The sequence below is a fragment of the Bison bison genome, unplaced genomic scaffold, assembly GCF_000754665.1.
Source record: "Bison bison bison isolate TAMUID 2011002044 unplaced genomic scaffold, Bison_UMD1.0 scf7180017864093, whole genome shotgun sequence".
NCBI classification, from domain to species: Eukaryota; Metazoa; Chordata; class Mammalia; order Artiodactyla; family Bovidae; genus Bison; species Bison bison.
In genome coordinates this window covers 2,467,663-2,487,824 of record NW_011494665.1, presented here as the reverse complement: position 1 = coordinate 2,487,824, position 20,162 = coordinate 2,467,663, and the positions used below count along the sequence as shown (strand labels likewise).

The 20,162-nt window shown below is 48.2% G+C and overlaps 2 protein-coding genes across 2 annotated transcripts in view; one reads left to right on the top strand and one right to left on the bottom strand.

The window, feature by feature from the left end:
• Positions 1-10,498, bottom strand: part of UBE2Q1 (ubiquitin-conjugating enzyme E2Q family member 1) — a 20,455-nt gene extending 9,957 nt beyond the window's left edge. Inside the window, exons 1-2 of the mRNA XM_010838438.1 lie at positions 10,472-10,498; positions 193-297 (exon numbers count right to left, since the gene is read on the bottom strand). Coding sequence (XP_010836740.1) covers positions 193-297; positions 10,472-10,498 — 132 coding nt within the window. The remainder of the gene's footprint in view (positions 1-192; positions 298-10,471) is intronic.
• Positions 10,499-12,094: 1,596 nt separating this feature from the next.
• Positions 12,095-20,162, top strand: CHRNB2 (cholinergic receptor, nicotinic, beta 2 (neuronal)). The gene is made up of 6 exons (XM_010838344.1): positions 12,095-12,392; positions 13,687-13,832; positions 14,030-14,074; positions 14,487-14,596; positions 15,353-16,322; positions 19,992-20,162. Exons 1-6 carry the CDS (start codon positions 12,329-12,331, stop codon positions 20,160-20,162), a joined length of 1,506 nt encoding a protein of 501 aa, XP_010836646.1. The 5' UTR covers positions 12,095-12,328.

The following is a 20,162-nucleotide window of genomic DNA, read 5'->3' as shown; positions in this document are numbered from 1 at the left end:
CCGTCCCCCGTCACGTGACCTCACTGCTCCGACCTCCTTCACGTGACACCTCTCTCCTGGCCGCCCCCTTGTTCTGTACAACCACCCTCCACATGTGACCCGGGGCTTCGGGCTCGCCGCTTTCAGCTCCTCAGTGCGTGTTTACGTACGGCGTGCGTGCGTGCTAGAGCCCTAGCCGCCAGCCCCCCTCACGTGACCCGGCGCCGCGTGCTCCCAGGGGCTACCTGCGCGGGACCGTGTTTCCTGCTCTGGGCCCTTCTTCCCCCGTCCGGAGCCGTGGTGAACATGCAGGGCTTTCTGTGAGCAGAGAAGAAAGAGGGAGAGCTGCGGTCGCCGCTGTGTCGTCTGTATCCTGCACCCACCCGCCTGTCCTCGGCGCGCGGTCCCCGAGGCTCTGTTCCCTTGGGGCCACGCTGAAATGAGGAGGGGCGTGTGATTGGGGAAGGAGCCAGGGACCCGACCCCGGTTACAGGAGGCTTGGGTTGTCATCCCGGATGTTTTGTGACCTTGGGTTAACCACCTGCCCTGAATTTTCTCATCTGTGCAATGATTTTTGATGAGGATGCTAATGCTTGCTTTGCCTGCTCCCGAGGATTGGATGCGAGGAGATCGCAGAGTGATCGATCACTAGTCAGTTCTGTACGACGGGTAGTCGATAGTTGACTCTTCGCGCTTATCAGTCCCTTTGGGTTTTGAACGTGAGTCAGGGAGGGACAACACAAGCTTCCTCTCCAGGGTCATGGAAGGAGGACGTCATTAGTCTAAACCTTTAACCCGGCAATAAAATGAAAGGAGACCACAGTCCCAGTCCAAAGTCTATCGGGCTTGTCGCAGTGGTCCTGGCATAGCCGGTGTAGGCGGCAGTGCTTCCAGGGCCTCGCTAGGTGGCACTATCACAGAGGACAAAGCTGGCTGAGGTTCCAGAGACCGATAGTTGGCGTTCCTCTTCCAAGGGCAGGTGTTAGCCCAGGTAGGGCCTGATGGGTTCTACCGAGCCCACTCGGCGCTTGAGCAGCTGGCCAGATTGCTACCTTCTCCTTTCACTCGGACTAAAATGAGTTAGCCTTTGTGGGAACTTGACTGTGCACCTCGGTGATTTATTCTGGGCTACTCATTTACGTTGTCAGTGGAGGTTGAAAAGGCCTTCATTGGCTAAATTGGGTTCCGGGTATTCAAAGATGATTTATCTCCTTTGGGGAGACGGACAGTTAGCTACATGTCACTTTTATGAATGTGCAAATTGGGAGCATAAAAGGCTGTGCTAAGAATTCCTGTTAATTGAAGTAGATTCAGTATCTCGTGATAACCTGTAATAGAAAATGATGGGGGAAAAAAAATTGAGTTGGCCAAAATGTTTGCTTGGGTTTTTCTGTAACATTGTATGGAAAAACCTGAACGAACTTTTTGGCCAGCCCAATATATACATGTTCAGTCGCCCAGTTGTGTCCGACTGGTAGTGACCCATGGACTGCAGCGAGCCAGGCCGCCCTGTCCCTCACCATCTCCCGGAGTTTGACCAAGTTCATGTCTGTTGCATGGGTTATGCCATCCAGCCATCTTATTCTCTGACACCCTCTCTTATGCCCTCAAACCAGTTCCTCAGGGAATGGCAAACCACCCGAGTATACTTGCCATGAGCACCTCATCAACTGTATAAAAGGTCAGAAAGATACGACACCAGAAGATGAGGATAACTGAGCCACTTTGCTGTACATCTGAAACTAACAGTATTGTAAGTCAACTAAAAGCAGTTTTTTTAAAAGTCCTGTTTATTGAACACTTCCTAAGTCAGGGTATTCTGCAAATCTTTCTAAACACTACTCCTCCCTTCCCAACAACATTATAAGGGAAGCATTTTTATCCCTGTTTTACAATTGGGAAAAGGAGGGCTTACCCATGGATTTACAGGTAGGAAGCAGAGTTCCTGAGCATGTCTCTGAAGTCCATGCCTTACCCCTCTCTTCCTTCCTCTGATGCTTTCTCAAGAAGTTTTCACATGTAGCTGACACCAACCCTTACCCAAGAAAACCACAAATGCAGCTATTTGGAAGATCCTGACTTCCATATTTTATGAAAAGTTTTTTTTTTTTACTTTAATTGAAGGATAATGGCTTTATAATACTGGTTTTATTTCTGCCATACTGAGTGAAGTAAGTCAGAGAAAAACAAATATGGTATATCAATGCATATATAATACATATATATGGAACCTAGAAAGATGGTACTGAGGAACCATATTTTGTGAAGAGTTTTAATTAGAGGAAAACTATATGATGAGAGAGTCTCATGGTTTTGCAGACTTCCAGTCCCCACGGAGGAAACTCAAGTCATAGTCACTGGGATGAGATCTGTCATTTCCTCTGCTGGTGTCTTCAGCATTTCAGCTCTCTGGCCAGCAGAGTGCTCTGGCATCTAAAAGCCTAGTGGGGCGTGATGTCTGGTATTCCGCTGAGATGTGTAGGGCAAGGGCATTAGAAGTGGAAAGGAAGTTATGGAGATGCTCATTTAATGAACACTTGGGTGCTAGGGAAACAGGAGTGAATAAAACAACAAAAACCCCTGCCCTTGGAAATTACATTCTGTTGGTGGACACAGACATGACAATGGAAGGGTTGATAAAGCAAGTTCACATAGAGAAGAACAAATGTGTCCTAATCACCTATGACATGGGAGGCACTAAGGATGCAGCACTGAGTGAGAGACCCAGTCTTCACCTTTCCCGGGCAGTCAGCCTGGGAGAAAGTCAGATAAATTCATAAATTGTTCGTTACACATTCAACCACTTAATTGCAATTGTGATAAGTGCCTCAAAGAGTAAGACTAGAGATCTGGGAAGGCTTTCCTGAACAAGTGATATGTTAAATTCTGAAGGATGGTAGAGTTATCTAAAGGAGGAGGAAGGACTGGACACTGAGCAGAAGAGACAGCATGTGCTGAGATACTGAGGGCAAGTTGGAGGAACAGAAAGAAGGCTTGTGATTAGGGTGAGGAAGAGACAGTGGTGCGGGTGAGCTATACAGCTGTTAAATCTTGGGCTTTAAGATGGAGGAAGATAAAAATGTCACTAGAATTTTGAGAAACTAGATACCTGGGTAACTAATAGTAGTAGCACTAACAGTAAGGCTTCTCAAAGGACAGCTAAGTTTTGTGGGAGAGGTGGAGAGTTGGGTTACAAACACATCGTGTGTGTACAGGGAGGGGGATGTGGACAATCTTCTGGACATCCAGTGGGTGTGGGTTCTGAGTGTGGGAAAGAGGCAGAGCCATAGGTGTTAATTGGAGAATCAGCTACAGCTGTCCTTTGAATTAGGCCATAAAGTGGGGAAGCACAGCTGAGTGGGAAGAGCACAGACTGGGGAGTCAGAAAGAACTGGGTTTAGATTTGAACTTCTCTGCTTTGGTACCTATGGGACCCTGGGAAAGTCATTTAATTTCTGTGAAATGCAGTTTCCTTATCTGTAAAACAGTATGACACTCTGTCTTGCAGTGTAGATCACTGTGTCAGTGTAGATGAAATGGGCTATGGAAGATGATGAACACATCTTACAGTGCTGGGCACAGAGTACATTTCTCCCTCGCTCATTTCAGTCATGTCTGACTCTGTGCAACCCTATGGACTGTATCCTGCCAGGCTCCTCTGTCCATGGGGATTCTCCAGGCAAGAATACTGGAGTGGGTTGCCATGCCCTTCTCCAGGGGATCTTCCTGACCAGGGATCGGGGATCACACCCTTGTTCGATTTATTTCTGGCATAATAAATCTCTCTTTATTTATTTCTCTTGCATTGGCAGGTGGATTCTTTACTACTAGTGCCACCTGGGAAGACCATAAATATATAGCAGTAGACAAACAGTACTCCAGTTCTCATGGTACTAACATTCTAAGTGCAAGGAGTTATACAATAAACAAGTGAATAAAATAACCAGAGGACTGTCAGACTGGTAGGGTCATGTGGGAGCGAATGACTGGGGATTATTTTAAGTCCAGTAGTCAGCGAAGGTCTCCCTAGGGAGGTGGGGTTTGAGCTGATCTCTGATGAAGAGAAGGATGGCCTGGGAAGACCTGGTAAAGAGCATTCCAGGAGAGAGAGCCAACCTCCAAGACCCTGAGAACGAAGGTGGTGTGATCTGGAAGCAGGAAGCTCGTTATATACTGGCTGAGATCATGGGCTTCAAACCCCAGCTGTCAGTTGCTAAAGGTGTGACCTTCAGCAAGTTACTTAGCCTGTCATGCTTCTCTTTCAGCATCTGTAACATGGAAACCATAATAGTACTTACCTTATAAGATTGTTGGGAGGATTAAGTGAGAAAACATGAAAAATGCTCAGTCCAGCGCACACAGTAAGAGCTCGATTTTTTTAAAAAATAGAGGATCAGCATACCTTGAGTCTCGTGAAAGACGAGAAGGAGGGAGCAGGAGATGAGGCCAATGAAGAATAGAGACCACAGTAATTTGCTGGGTTTTATTCAAAGTGCAGTGGGAAACAGTTGAAAGATTTTAAGCAGGGAGTAAGTATCATGGTCTGATTTAAAATATTAAAAGATCACTTTGGGGAATTCCATGGTGGTCGAGTGGTTAGGACTTGGTGCTTTCACTGCTGTGGGCCCAGGTTTGATTTTGATGGCTTGTAGGGGAACTAGACATGCAGCATGGCGCGCACACACACACACACACACACACACACACAGCCTTGAAAAAAGATCACTCTGGCTGCTCTATGGAAAATGAATTGTGAAGATTTTTTTTTCTCCAAAAGGTCATGTGTTTTCAGAGTGAACAGATGCACTTGTTTGGGGCAGAGTGAGCAGTTTTATCCTTTGACTTGCTTCCAGAAGCATAGCATTTTGTCACTGACTCAACAAACACGTCCTGAGGACCTTTTGCAAGGAACTGTATTAAACACGGGGGATGCAGAGACAAAGAAGCTACGTTCCCTGTGGGGAGAGCCTGGCTTGGTTCCTGGCTTCTCACATGACAGCTGCTACTCATGTTAGCATCTTCGTTGTGTTTCTTGCTCCTGCTCAGTGCAGTTCAGTTCAGTCACTCAGTGTGTCTGACTCTGCAATCCCATGGACTGCAGCACACCAGGCTTCCTTGTCTATCACCATCTCTCAGAGTTTGCTCAAACTCATGTCTGTCAAGCCGCTGATGCCATCCAACCATCTCATGCTCTGTCGTCCCCTTCTCCTCCTGCCTTCAATCCTTCCCAGCATCAGGGTCTTTTCCAATGAGTCAGTTTTTCACATCAGGTGGCCAAAATATTGGAGCTTCAGCATCAGTCCTCCCAAGGAATATTCAGGACTGATTTCCTTTAGGATTGACTGGTTTGATCTTGCAGTCCAAGGGACTCTCAAAAGTCTTCTCCAACACCACAGTTTAAAAGCATCAATTCCTTGGCACTCAGCTTTCTTAATGGTTCAACTCCCACATCCACACAAGACTACTGGAAAAATCATAGCTTTGACTAGATGGACCTTTGTCAGCAAAGTAATGTCTCTGCTTTTTAATATGCTGTCTGGCAATGGCACCCCACTCCAGTACTCTCTCCTGGAAAATCCCATGGATGGAGGAGCCTGGTGGGCTGCAGTCCATGGGGTCGCTATGAGTCGGACACGACTGAGCGACTTCACTTTCACTTTTCACTTTCATGCATTGGAGAAGGAAATGGCAACCCACTCCAGTGCTCTTGCCTGGAGAATCCCAGGGACGGGGGAGCCTGGTGGGCTGCCGTCTATGGGGTTGCACAGAGTCGGACACAACCGAAGCGACTTAGCAGCAGCAGCAGCAGCAGGTTGGTCATAGCTTTTCTTCCAAGGAGCAAGCGTCTTTTAATTTTATGGCTGCAGTGATTTTGGAGCCCAAGAAAATGAAGTCTGTCACTGTTTGCATTGTTTCCCCATCTATTTCCCATGAAGTGATGGGACCAGATGCCACGATCTTAGTTTTTTGAAAGTTGAGTTTTAAGCCAACTTTTTCACTCTCCTCTTTCACTTTCATCAAGAGGCTCTTTAGTTCCTCTTCACTTTCTGCTATAAGGGTGGTATCATCTGCATATGTGAGGTTATTGATATTTCTCCCGGCAATCTTGATTCCAGCTTGTGCTTCATCCAGCCCTGCATTTTGCATGATGTACTCTGCATAGAAGGTAAATAAGCAGGATGACAATATACAGCCTTGATGTACTCCTTTTCCAATTGCTCTTTGGAACGCACAGTAATGGATGAAGTGGAGTCAGATATAATCAACTGTAATACAATGTGACAAATGCAATAGGAGGGATGAAGGAGGGTAAAGGTCTTGAAGGGAGCTAATAGTCAGGATTAACTCCCAAGAAAGTGTGTGAAAGTATTAAGAGAAGTTACTTAGATGGAAATGGGCGGGGGGATGTTTTTAAAGAACTGGTTCTAAAGTAGGAGGTTGGGCAGAAAGGTCTAAGACAAAGGAGGAATGACTGAGAGGAGGGAAGAAGAAAAGGAAGGAGTCAGCACAGGCAAGGTTGTAGAGGTGTTGATCAAAGGTGCTTTAGCCTGGAGCCCCAGGGTCACTCTAATAGTATCAGTCCTTCTGGAGCTCATTTCAGCAATAAATGATTAAATAATAAGAAAATTTAAAAAGCCTTTGACTCAGCATTTTCACTTGGAAACTATTAAAGGTGTGTGCAACATTTACCCATAATGGGATACTATGCAGCTATTAAAAATAGTTATCAAATATTTGATCAAATAGATTGATATAAAACTATCTTAAAATAGTTATCAAATATTGATGCGGAGAGGTTTCAGAAACAGTACATGAAAAGTGAAGGCTGTGGGAATTGCTTGGTAGTCTAGTGGTTAGGACTCAGTGCATTCACTGCCATGGGCCTGGGGTTCAATCCCTGGACAAGGAACTAAGATCCCACAAGCTTCCTGGTGCAGCCCAAAATAAATAAATTAAAAACGAAGGTCACAAAGCTATTTTACAGTGTGTTCCTTTTTAATAAGTAGATGGAAACATATATTTGTATACTAAAAACATGAACAAGAATGTTCAGAGTGGTGTTATTTTTAATAGTCTGAAATAGAAAACAACCCAAATATCTATCCGTGGTGAAATGGATAAACAGTGGTGCATTTATGCAATGGAACACTCTACAGCAATGAAGATGATGAGCTACAACTGCATTCAACAATGCCCTTGATTCTCACTATTGAAAAAAAAATACAAAAGATTATGATTCTATTTATATAAAATTCAGCAGGCAAAGTTAATCTCTGTTGTTATGTCAGAATAGTATTTACTTTTTTGGTCATTAAAAAAAAATTGTTAGAAATTACCCATAACATACAATTTACCATTTTAACCATTTAAAAGTGTACAGTTGAGTGACATGTACTACATTCACAACGTTGGGTAACCATTGCCTCTCTCTAGTTCTGGAACTTCAAGCAGCGCCTGTTAGGGGGCCACTCTCTATTCCTCCTTCCCCCTGTTTTTGAAGAAGATGGAATAATGCCTGGCAGGGAATATAGTGGGGGACTTCTGGATATTGCTAACATTCTCTCTTTTTAAAAATCTGGATGGGAGTTACAAGGCTGTGTTCATGTGAAATTTTATTTAGTTGAACACTTATAATTGATATGCTTTTTGCATGTGTATCTAAGTGAACATGTTAAGTTGCTTCAGTCGTGTCCAACTCTCTGTGACCCTGTGGACTGTAGCCCGCCAGGCTCCTCTGTCCATGGGATTCTTCAGGCAAGAATACTGCTGTGGGTTGCTATTTCCTCCTCCAGGGGATCTTCTCGACCTAGGGATCGAACCCAAATCTGTTACATCTCTTGCATTGGCAGGCAGGTTCTTTACCACTAGTGCTACCTGGGAAGACAGTTATATCTAAGTACACATATATAATTGGGTGTATATATATATATATGCACACATATACTCAGATATATATGAAATGCAAACTGTTTTTTTCCCTAAGAGGTAAGATTATGAATATAGTTTGTGTTTTGCTAATTTGTGTTTTCCAATTGCTCTTCATAGATTTGTATTACTCTGGTAATAAAGTTTTAAACTTAAAGTCTCTTAAATAGAGAAATAACATTGTAATGTTATTGCCAGCATCCATTGGATCATCAAAAAAGCGAGAGAGTTCCAGAAAAACATCTACTTCGGCTTTATTGACTACGCCAAAGCCTTTGACAGTGTGGATCACAACAAACTGTGGGAAATTCTTAGAGATGGGAATACCAGACCACCTGACCTGCCTCCTGAGAAATCTGTATGCAGGTCAAGAAACAACAGAACTGTACATGGAACAACAGACTGGATCCAAATCGGGAAAGGAGTACGTCAAAGCTGTATATTGTCACCCTGCTTATTTAACTTATATGCAGAGTACATCATGCAAAATACCGGACTGGATGAAGCACAAGCTGGAATCAAGATTTCTGGGAGAAATATCAATAACCTCACATATGCAGATGATACCACCCTTATGGCAGAAAGCGAAGAGGAACTAAAGAGCCTCTTGATGAAAGTTAAAGAGGAGAGTGAAAAAGTTGGCTTAAAACTCAACAATCTTAAAAATCTTAAAACTAAGATCATGGCATCTGGTCCCATCACCTCATGGCAAATAGATAGGGAAACAATGGAAACAGTGACAGACTTTATTTTCTTGGGCTCCAAAATCACTGCAGATGGTGACTGCAGCCATGAAATTAAAAGATGCTTGCTCCTTGGAAGAAAAGCTATGACCAACCTAGACAGCATATTAAAAAGCAGAGACATTACTTTGCCAACAAAGGTCCGGCTAGTCAAAGCTATGGTTTTTTCAGTAGTCACGTATGGATGTGAGAGTTGGACTATAAAGAAAGCTGAGTGCTGAAAAATTGATGCTTTTGAACTGTGGTATTGGAGAAGACTCTTGAGAGTCCCTTGGCCTGCAAGGAGATCAAACCAGTCAATCCTAAAGGAAATCAGTCCTGAATATTCATTGGAAGGACTGATGCTGAAGTTGAAACTCCAATACTTTGGGCACCTGATGCAAACAACTAACTCACTGGAAAAGACCCTGATGCTGGGAAAGATTGAAGGCAGGAAGAGAAAGGGGGCGACAGAGTATGAGATGATTGAATGGCATCAGTGACTCGGTGGGCATGAGTTTGAGTAAGCTCTGGGAGTTGGTGATGGACAAGTATGCCTGGCGTGCTGCCGTCCATGGGTTCGAAAAGAGTCAGACACGACTGAGTGACTAAACTGAACACTGTTATACCTTTCAAAAGAAATGTTCCTCACCATCAGAGGCCTTGGGTGTGTCCCACCAAAACCTTGCCTGTTCACTGTTTTGCCTGAGGACTGATACTCCTACATGTATCCATCACCTTGTGTGGTTCTGGGCCTGTCCTCTCTTCCTGGTGGGTATGGGAGGTGTGTGTGTGAAGACATGAAGGAGGCAGGAAGGGTGTTCCAGATCTCCTCCACCACTGGGTGGTTGTGCTCAGAGGACTCGGAATAAAAGCTGAGAAATTTGAAAAGAAAAGGTAGAGGCCAAGGTGAACAGGCTGCCCGAACTGACCAGAAAGGAGCATCAGGGAGTGACCAAGGGCCTCAAGCAAGCAAATGACTTTCCAGTCTGTCAATACAGAGACAAGCAACCACTCCAGAAAGAGATTTTCATAAAAGAAGACTTTTGCAGCCTTCTTCTGTCACCCAGCATTCACTGCAAGAGGAAAGGACTGAGCACTATCTACGTGGAAAACTCCGCGTCCCTCTCTTCTAGGAGTTTGAAATGCCTTTTAGCCACCTTTGTCTTATTGGCTTTCTCATCTTTCAAATCTCAACTTTCATCTCTACCCCTTCCGGGCTCTCAGGCACTATGAACTCCTCTCTCACCCAAACTTCCAAAGCACCTTGTTTTCACTCTTCTAGATCAGCCACCACATGGTGTCACAAGTCTTTGCCACCAAACCGTGATCTCCTTAGTAGCTGGGACTAACTAAGTCTTTTTGATCACCGCGTCTTTGATAACTATACAGTAGATACCCAACAGTCAATCTGAATTGTTGAAGGCAGAGGGGGAGGGGAGGGAAGTCTTCTTCCCACCTTTGACTCTTTTCCCAAGTGGAGTGACTACACGCATTCCTTCTCATTTCTGTGAGGCTTTTATTCTCCACTTCTTTCCTTGGTTCTCAGATTTCTTAAATTCTTAAGAGATGATAACATGTTTGTACATGTATATGCCTTGGACCTTGTGGTGCAGATTTATGGCCAGTTCCACATGCTTTGGGCTTCACTGGTAGCTCAGATGGTAAAGAATCTGCCTGCAATGGAAGAGACCCAGGTTCTATCCCCAAGTCGGGAAGATCCCCTGGAGAAGGGAATGACAGTTCTCTCCAGTATTCTTGCCTGGAGACCAAGGACAGACCACGGGGTCGCAGATAGTCGGACACGACTGAGCGACTAACACTTTCACTTTCTTTCCACGCACCTTATGGAGACTGTAGTCCTCCCACATCGTCTCTAGCCCTTTGCTGATACTTGTTTTGCTTTTCCTTCTCAATTCCAGAAACTAGGTACATGTATATAAGTTGCTTTTGGCTGAGCTTTTAGAGAGGAATTTTTCTCTACATGTTAAAAGATTTCAGTCCTGTACCAGCCCTTTGGCTTATTTGTTGAACCCTCACAATATGCCAGGCACTGTGCTGGTTCAAAATCTAGGAGGAGAGATAGCTACCACCTTAGATTGATTTATTTACTCATTTATCATCCTCTGGAAACATGTCTCAGGGCACCTGACCTAATCTTTGGTCAGGCATAGCTTCCTTAAGGAACTGATGTTTCTGCCAGGTGTTCAAAGTAGAAAGTGGCTGATGGGAAATGGGTGAAAACAGAATCAAGGGAACTGCATGTTTAAAAGGTCCTGAAGCATGGAGGATGGGTCCAGTAGTTAAGATTTAGTGCTCCCAATGCAGGGGGCCTAGGTTCCATCCCTGGTCAGGGAACCAGATACTGCATGTCACAGCTAAGATGCCACATGCAGCAATGAAGACCCAGTGCAGCCAAATAAATTTAAAAATGAAAGAAAAAGAAAAGGTTCATTTCAAAAATAAATAAATAAAGACATTACCACGAGGAGTGCGGGGCTGCGGGAACTGGCCCAGAGGAGGTTGAAGAAGTAAGCAGAGATGGAACAAGACAGTGCCTTGATGTATGATAAGGCTGCTTTAGTCAGGAATCTTTTGGTTGAAACTGAAAAAAATCCACCTAGGAAAAAAGGGAAGCCTTTATTGGCTCAGAAGTTAAAAGTTCGGGGCTTTTAAGATCAAAGATGTCATTGAGTTTTGACACCTCTGTCTCATCTTTGCTTTCCTTTGTGTTAGCTTCATTCTTGGGCTGGTCTCTATGAAATCATCCTCTGATTCCCCCTTGTCACACAGAAGTCAAAGACTGGAGAGGAACAGAATGTGGGTGAGAAAGGCTAATTGATAAGGGCCACTTACCCTTCCACTCTTGAAGGTCACCTTCTTTTCAGGAGATGTCCACATGTCCCCACCTTAGATCCCCTGGATGCCTTCTGTGGAGGTATGGAAGGGAACAGATAAGGGGATCCTGTTTCTAGACTCCAAATTGTTTGCTTTCTTAAAATAGCAAACCTACAGTCCTCTGTCTCATTCTCTAAGGGCCTAAGTGCATTGTCTTGGCTGCATCCTCAGCCTTCCCAGGAAGCAGGAGCATTTGGGTTTGGTAAGAGAAAAAAAGGAAGGTGGGACCCAGAAATTCTTTTTGACTCCCACTCCCCCTCAGTCTGGCCCTTGGTCCCGGGTGCTTACCCGGTCCTGACCTGTTTGTCTTACTTGCGCTTTCTTCCTGAGCCTTTTCAGACCCTTCCAGGTCCTGCCCCAACTTTGGGGTTTCAGAACTCCTCCACCGTCGGGTGAGCCACCCTTATTCCGCCTCACGCACACTCTAACTAAGCAGGACGAGCAGAATACCCCAACCAGGGACCCTTTTTATTCTGAGCTCTGGCGCTTCCGCCTCCGGGGCGGAGACTCCTCCCTCTCACCGTCCCAATTGTATTCCCTGGAAGAACAGCCGGAAAAGCCTCCGCCTGCTCAGACCGGGATAAGCGAGAAGCGGGTTCCTTCTCGCTCTTGGAGCCCGAGGAACCGCCGTGGAGATTATCACGGCAGCACCAAAGGCTGTGAGCACACCCTGGGCTCCGCTCCCGCCCGGCGCGGGCGGCTCAGGAGCGGCTTCAGCACCACGGACAGAGCCCCGCCCGCGGCCTTCCAGCCTGGGGCGCGCTCTGGCACGTTTAGGCGAGCCGGCGAGCTATGCCAGAGGCATGGCCTGGCTCTCTGGTCTCAAGGCGATGTTCCTCAGCTTTGGCCTCCTCGGACTGTGCTCAGGTAAGGACAAATCGCCACGCTCTGTCTCACTCAGGCTCGCATTTGTAAGGGAGGGATCCCTATGGTGGGAAGTCTGCTGGGGATTAGGGGAGAGACCCCCAGGAAAGCTGGGAGTACCTGGGAGACTGAACTGGGAGAAGGACTTGCTCGAGGTGATGCGGAGAAGAGAGGGCAACCTGGGCAGTGGTGGTGGGAAGGGTGTGGGTACAGAGAGGAAGGAAGGGATCTCCCCAGGATTTCTGGGGTGGCAGGAAGGGGAGACTCTGATTGCAGCTGAATTGCTATTTAACTTCCAGTGAGCCATTATCTCAAGAAAATCTACCTGGTTCAGCCCCCTTACTTGGCTCTCCATCATTTCCTGTCCCTCATATTGGGCTCCTGATTTTGCTCACTCCACAGGGGCAAGGCAGGAAACAGAAACAAGCAACTTCTCAACTCTCTTGGAGGGTGGACAGGAGACTCGGAAGGGAAGAAGCTCTGCCAGGCTAAGGGCCAGGGAGGGGTCTCTGAGGACGTGGGGGGTGCGTTCGTGCAGGGTTGCAGGAGATAGTGTGTGGTGGGGCAGGTACAAAAGGAATATACAACCAAATGAGCTTTCCACATCTGCCTGCAATCTCATGAGAGGTGAGCTCCTGTATGTGTGGAACTTGAGGCTAAATATATGCCCTGTCCCACACAGCTCAGGTAGCCCAATTATTCTACTCCAACCCAATACCTTTTTGGGGAGGGGGGTCACAGCCAGTCACATGGAGAGGCGCATAACATTACTTGTACACAGAGATAGGCGCTGACTGAGAAGAAAGGCTGTATGGTGGGACACATATAACTCTTTTCCTTTCACTACCCTCTAAAACCCTCCTTGAACTGTAGATATCTTCTAGAAGAAACCATGGAAACAGAAACTTCAAACCTTTTGAAATCATCCTCTGAGACCTTGCAGGAAGAGCAGGGTCTCCACTGATCCTTGAAGAATGGGTTTTTAGTGGGAGGTTGTTGGAGGACTGTCTGGGCTTCTTGGTCAGTGATCTCAGAGAGGGACTTCTCTATGAGGGGCTTCCATGGGGGCAACCTAAGAATTTTGCTGTCTTCTTGGGGAGGAGCTGTGGGAAGCTATATGAGGGGCTTCCATGGGGCAGCCTAAGCATTTTGCTATCTTCTTAGGGATGGGCTGTGGGAAACTACAGCTTCCTATTTGGGCCTAGGTTGTCCCACTTGCCTAAGGAGAGTGGGATCCTGGGTGGGCCCTCCTTGCTGTGTACTTACCTCTTGCCCCCCACCCCACTCCCCTGCCCAGGAGTCTGGGGTACAGACACAGAAGAGCGGCTGGTAGAGCATCTCCTGGATCCTTCCCGCTACAACAAACTTATCCGCCCAGCCACCAATGGCTCTGAGCTGGTGACAGTACAGCTCATGGTGTCACTGGCCCAGCTCATCAGTGTGGTGAGTGGGCGTCCCAAGCTCTCTGCCCAGCTACTGAAATTGGCATAGCCATAATATGTTTGCAGTAATTCTCCTGGAGTCCCCAAGGCTTGGGCAGGTGGGGGAAGGAGCCTGGGTGGTGTAGGAGGCCCACAGACTTGAGGGACGGTGGCGGGGGCGGGGGGGGGGCACTTCTCAGCAGCTTCTCTTTCCTGCAGCATGAGCGGGAGCAGATCATGACCACCAATGTCTGGCTGACTCAGGTTAGAGTTCTTCCTGCCCACACCTCTGGGCGTCTCTTTCCTCCATTTTTTTTTTTTTTTGCATGTGCTTTTCCCTCTTTGAATTTCCTCAAGAGAGGCAGAAAGGTATAGACCTCGAGATCTTAAATAACTGGATATGAGTCTTGGTTCTTCCACTCACCAGCTCTATTAACTTTGAATATGTCAAACACTGCAAGATTCATTCTCTCATTCACAAAACGTAGATTCTAATATCTTGGCTTGGCTATGCAAATTAAATGAGAAGCCACTTTTGCTGGGCTGAGAAGTCACGGTGGCAATGCAATGACTTTTAAAAACTTTAAGCCAAATAGGCCTCCTCTTGTCTCTGTCCTTGACCTTGAGCCCCTCCCAGGGCAGAGGTCGGTGCTGCCTCCCTCTTTCCCTTTCCCAGGAGTGGGAGGATTATCGCCTCACCTGGAAGCCTGAGGAATTTGACAACATGAAGAAAGTTCGGCTCCCTTCCAAACACATCTGGCTCCCAGATGTGGTCCTATACAACAAGTAGGTGACCCAGGAGGGATGGGAAGGCTGGAGGAGAACTTGAGAGTGCTCAGGTCTTAGAGAAAGTAAATTAGCTCATGCTGGGGTAGAGAAGGGACTTTTCATTGGCACAGACAACTCACTACTCAGATGGACAAACCCAAACCAGTGAGGTATAGTGTGGACAGCCAAGGTAACTTGGGTCATGGCCAGGTCCCTCCCAGTCAATTAGGACTCCCAGTGTTTGGAGCTGCGGTGTGACACAAACAAGGATTGACAGTCCCCAGTGTACAAACTGATTAAAAAATAGGCTTTCCTGGAGAAATGGTAAGAATCAAAGACCTTGGAGGTCCGAGTTTCTCCCCCAGGTTCCATCTGCTCTCCTACAATAAGCCATCTTACCTCCAAGACCCAAAGCCACTAGTCCCTAGGCTCTAGGTACCATCTCCTGTTCCCACCTGCCCCTGTCCCTCTCCATTGCTCTGGGCTCCTCACTCTGAGCTTCCTGGCTCCCCCAACTTCTCCATCTTCATGTGGACCAACGGGCTTACACAGTGAATGACAAGTAACAGAGGGGCCCCTCAGGCCTTCTGACCAGGACACCTCTTCTCCCCACCAACCCACCCACATCCCCTTCTTGCTTATTAATTACTGGTCCTTCCTATCTCCCTCTTCCCATACCTCCCTTTGGCTTTCCTCTCTTCCCACTCTGGGCCGGGTGGATGGATGGGGCGGAGGCGTGCTTAAGTCAGGGCTGACTGTGCCATCCCTTGGCAGTGCCGACGGCATGTACGAGGTGTCCTTCTATTCCAATGCGGTGGTCTCCTATGATGGCAGCATCTTCTGGCTGCCGCCTGCCATCTACAAGAGTGCATGCAAGATCGAGGTAAAGCACTTCCCGTTTGACCAGCAGAACTGCACCATGAAGTTCCGCTCATGGACCTACGACCGCACTGAGATCGACCTGGTGCTCAAGAGTGATGTGGCCAACCTGGACGACTTCACACCCAGCGGCGAGTGGGACATAGTGGCGCTGCCCGGCCGACGCAACGAGAACCCGGATGACTCCACTTACGTGGACATCACATACGACTTCATCATCCGTCGCAAGCCACTCTTCTACACCATCAATCTCATCATCCCCTGCGTCCTCATCACCTCTCTAGCCATCCTCGTCTTCTACCTGCCGTCTGACTGCGGTGAGAAGATGACGCTCTGCATCTCCGTGCTGCTGGCGCTTACAGTCTTCCTGCTGCTCATCTCTAAGATCGTGCCGCCCACCTCCCTTGACGTTCCGCTAGTCGGCAAGTACCTCATGTTCACCATGGTGCTGGTCACCTTCTCCATCGTCACCAGCGTGTGCGTGCTCAACGTTCACCACCGCTCACCCACCACGCACACCATGGCGCCCTGGGTCAAGGTCGTCTTCCTGGAGAAGCTGCCCACGCTGCTGTTCATGCAGCAGCCGCGCCACCGCTGCGCCCGCCAACGCCTTCGCCTGCGGCGGCGCCAGCGCGAGCGAGAGGGAGCCGGTGCTCTCTTCCGCGAGGCCCTGGGGGCCGACTCCTGCACGTGCTTCGTCAACCGCGCGTCGGTGCAGGGCTTGGCTGGGGCCTTCGGCTCGGAGCCGGCGCCGGCAGCAGGCCCCGGGCGCGCCAGGGGGCCGTGTGGCTGCGGCCTCCGGGAGGCGGTGGACGGCGTGCGCTTCATCGCAGATCATATGCGGAGTGAGGACGACGACCAGAGCGTGAGTGCAGCTCAGGGACTCGGGCATGGGATGCAGGGCTGCAGGGCCCCTCAGAAGCTCCGCAGACAAAGCTAATAGGAGTGCAGGATGCCGACAATGCGAGTCTGGTCTGGGGCTGTGGGCCTGGGTGCTGGCGCAGCCTCTCCTTTGGCTTCTGGGAGGTGGCGCCGCCTAAGTTGCCGTTGGTCCAGGATGACCTTGCTGCTTCCCGAATACTAGCATTCGGAGGGAAATGCCTCGGCTGGGGCATCCTTAGTGTCGTTAGTTTTGGAAAGGTGGCCACAAAGGGGAGGAGGCCCTTGTGGGTTTGCAGCTGTCCTGTGGCTGTGTCCCCAAAGACCCTCTCTGCCGCTTGTGTTCCCAAGACCATATTGTTAACCTGCAGCTCTTTGCACAAATGAGGATGAATCCTTGGGGTGCCCCGTGTTGGGGGCAAAATTGAGGGCAGTAGAAAGTGTGTATGGGAGGTGTTGGGGTGGTTAGGTGGCTCCACTGGCCACTGGGAAGAGGACAGAACCCCAAATCAATATCCGTTTCCTTCTCTTCTGAGTTCTCAGGGAATGGCCTTGTGAAATATTTATGGAGGTGGAGGCAGGTGAAGGCCAGGGCTTCCAAGACCTGCCCAGAGCTTTCTGCACACACGGCTTTTTCTGCAGTGGCTCTACCTGAAGGGGACTCCTTGAACACTGAACCAGGGGATGAGGAGTGGGGAAGATGAGGGGTTGACTTCCCCTCACTTGGGGTTGTGGCTGGCCCTATTCAGCAGTCTTTAATCACGTGGCTGGTTCCAGGCTGCGGCTCAACTGTTGCCATGATAACTGGCCATGTTCCCAGTGGGATGCAGTCATTCTGGCCTGGGGAGTAAGGAAGGGTAGGCTCCTGCATTATCGTTTGTGAGGGGTGGGATGCTCCAGAGCCTAGTGTTTCTGTCCCTTGGGAGGGCAGGAGCTGGGGCTTGAGCCAGGAAGCAGGTTATGGTCCTGATGGAAGATGAGAGGGACCGAGGCAAGAGAGGATGGGGCTAGAGGCTCAGAGGTGGCTGAGGCCAAGTGGGGAATGCTGGTGGTGCAGGGGCTCAGCTGGCTGTGCCACTGTTTCTGCCTCTCCCACTGCAGCAAACGCATGTAATGTGCATTTACTGAGCTAGGTGATGAGGACACAATGACCTACTTGGATGTTTCACAGGCATCTCAAACTTAACATGTCCAAAACTGAGTGCTTGATTTACATCCCCACCACCAACTTGCTCCTCCTCTCATCTTCCCATCCTTCAGTAAATGACATCACCATCCACCCAATGGTTTAAACCAGAAGCCTGGAGTGATCCTCAATGCCTATCTTTCTTATCTCCCCCACCATCCAAATCATCAGAAGTCCTGTCTTGTGAGCTCAACCTCCAGAATCATTCTCAGCTTCATCCTTCATTCACCATCTCCATGCTGCCTCCCTGGCTGTGCCTCCATCAGCTCTTGCCTGGCCCAGGGCAGGGGATTCTGATGGTCTCCCTGACTCAGTTCTTGTGCTTCTCCATCCAAACAATGTCCCCTGCTCACCACGTGTCATCTCTCCACAGCTCAGGTCACTGGCTTATCTGACGCTTGTTCTAAGCAAGCTAAGCTCTTTCCTGCCTCAAGACCTTTGCACATACTGGTCCATCTGCTTGGAATGCCCTTTTTTTTCCCTTTTAAAAATTATTACTATTATTAATTTTTGCCCTATTGTTGAGAGTAAGTGACCCTTTATCCCAAATACTCCAGCTTTTCTCTCCCAAGGACAGAGATATTGTCTTCTATAACCCAGGCCTGGTGATCAAATTCAGGAAATTAGCATCAATACCTTTATCTGATATAAAGTCCATACTAAAATTTTTTTAATTGTCTCAGTAATATCCTTTGTACCATCTCCTCCACCTCAGTCTAGGATCTTGAATTGCACTTGGCTGTCCTGTCTCTTTTGTTTGCTTCACTCTGGAACAGTTCCTTAGCTTTGTGTTTCATGGCATAGACATTTTTGAAGGGCCCAGGCCAATTGAAGGTCCCTCAGTTTGCAAGTTGGACATGACTTAGAAACTAAACCACCACCACCACAGTTTGGGTTTGTCTGGTTCCTTCTTCAGTTTATTCCTGATATAGCTGGCTTCTTGTCACTTATCAGATCTTCACTTAAGATATTACTCCCTCAAAGAGGCCTCCCCAAATCATACCCTGAATGATATCTCCCCCTCCATTTCTCTGGCCTTTGTTTCCTGGTGGCTCAGACGGTAAAGCGTCTGCCTGCAGTGTGGGAGACCTGGGTTCGATTCCTGGGTCGTGAAGATCCCCTGGAGAAGGAAATGGCAATCCACTCTAGCATTCTTGCCTGGAAAATCCCATGGATGGAGGAGCCTGATAGGCTACAGTCCATGGGGTCGCAAAGAGTTGGACACGACTTAACTTTCACTTTCAAGCACCCAAAAGGGTGTAATTATTATTTTTACTTATTTTGTGTTCATCTCCCTCAGTAGACTGAACTGCAGGATGTGTTTGTCTTGCTCTCTCACATCCCCAGTGCCCAGTAGGGTGCCAGGTACACCGGAGGCACAAGGTTACAGGTGGACATGTGTGCCAAGGTCCAGACTCAGACACGAGTGGAACGGCTCTGAGTGGAGGCCAGCTCTCATGCAGAGCCTGTGACTGGCTCCCAAACACAGTGGTTATTCTCTTCTAGATGGGTTTATTGGCATCTGAGACTCAGTCCTCACATCCTGGGGCTGTTGGAAGGGGCTCCCCAGGCAGTTATATAAGGAGTGAGGCCTGCAGGGCAGCCATTCATTCACTAGTTCAACACTCATTTACTGGAACTCTGTGTTTGAGATGCTGGGATTACAAAAATGAGTCAGATCAGGCCCCTGTAGTTTACAGGCTCATAGCTTCAGTTGGGGTGGGAGTCGGGGAGGGAGGAGAGGACAGGCATATGAATTGAACTGACAATACGGTGGAGTAAAAATACTGGGCTTCCCTGGTGGCCAGACGGTAAAGAATCTCCCCTGTAATGCTGGAGACCTGGGTTCAATCCCTGGGTGGGGAAGATCCCCTGGAGGAGGGTATGGCAACCCACTCCAGTATTCTTGCCTGGAGAATCCCATGGACAGAAGAGCCTGGCGGGCTACCGTCCATGGGGTTGTAAAGAGTCGGACACGACTGAGTAGTTGACTAAGCACAGCGCAGCACAGATAATGCTGAGGGAACCCCAGAGGAAACAGAGGTTCATCCTGATCCGGGGGATCAGAGAAGGCGTCATAGAAGAGGTGACATTTTGATTTAGGCTTTGAAAGATGTGTAGGAGCTCACAAGTAGAGATAGGGAGGACTGGAATTCCAGACTGAGAGGAAACCCAGAGGCACAGAGACCTGAGAGGGCAGACGAGTTTGGTAAGTCTGAGTCGGACTTGGAAGAAGATAAATGTTGGCTCGTATTTGTCATGGATGCTCTTGATTCTAGACTTGGGAGTTTGGGTGGCTGCTGAAGGCACTGGGGTCACTGGAGGCTTTTAAGCAGGCAAGACTGAAGCTGAACTTTGGAACGGTCGCTCTGGGGTCAAGTGATGTGTGATGGAAGTTGCTTATACCCGATCCAGGCCCCTCCTGTATTATGTGACTGATACCGGGTCTCCTACCCTTCCTCTCTCCAGGTGAGTGAGGACTGGAAGTATGTTGCCATGGTGATTGACCGCCTGTTCCTTTGGATCTTTGTCTTCGTCTGTGTCTTTGGCACGATCGGCATGTTCCTGCAGCCTCTCTTCCAGAACTACGCCACTGCCACCTTCCTCCACGCAGACCACTCGGCTCCCAGCTCCAAGTGA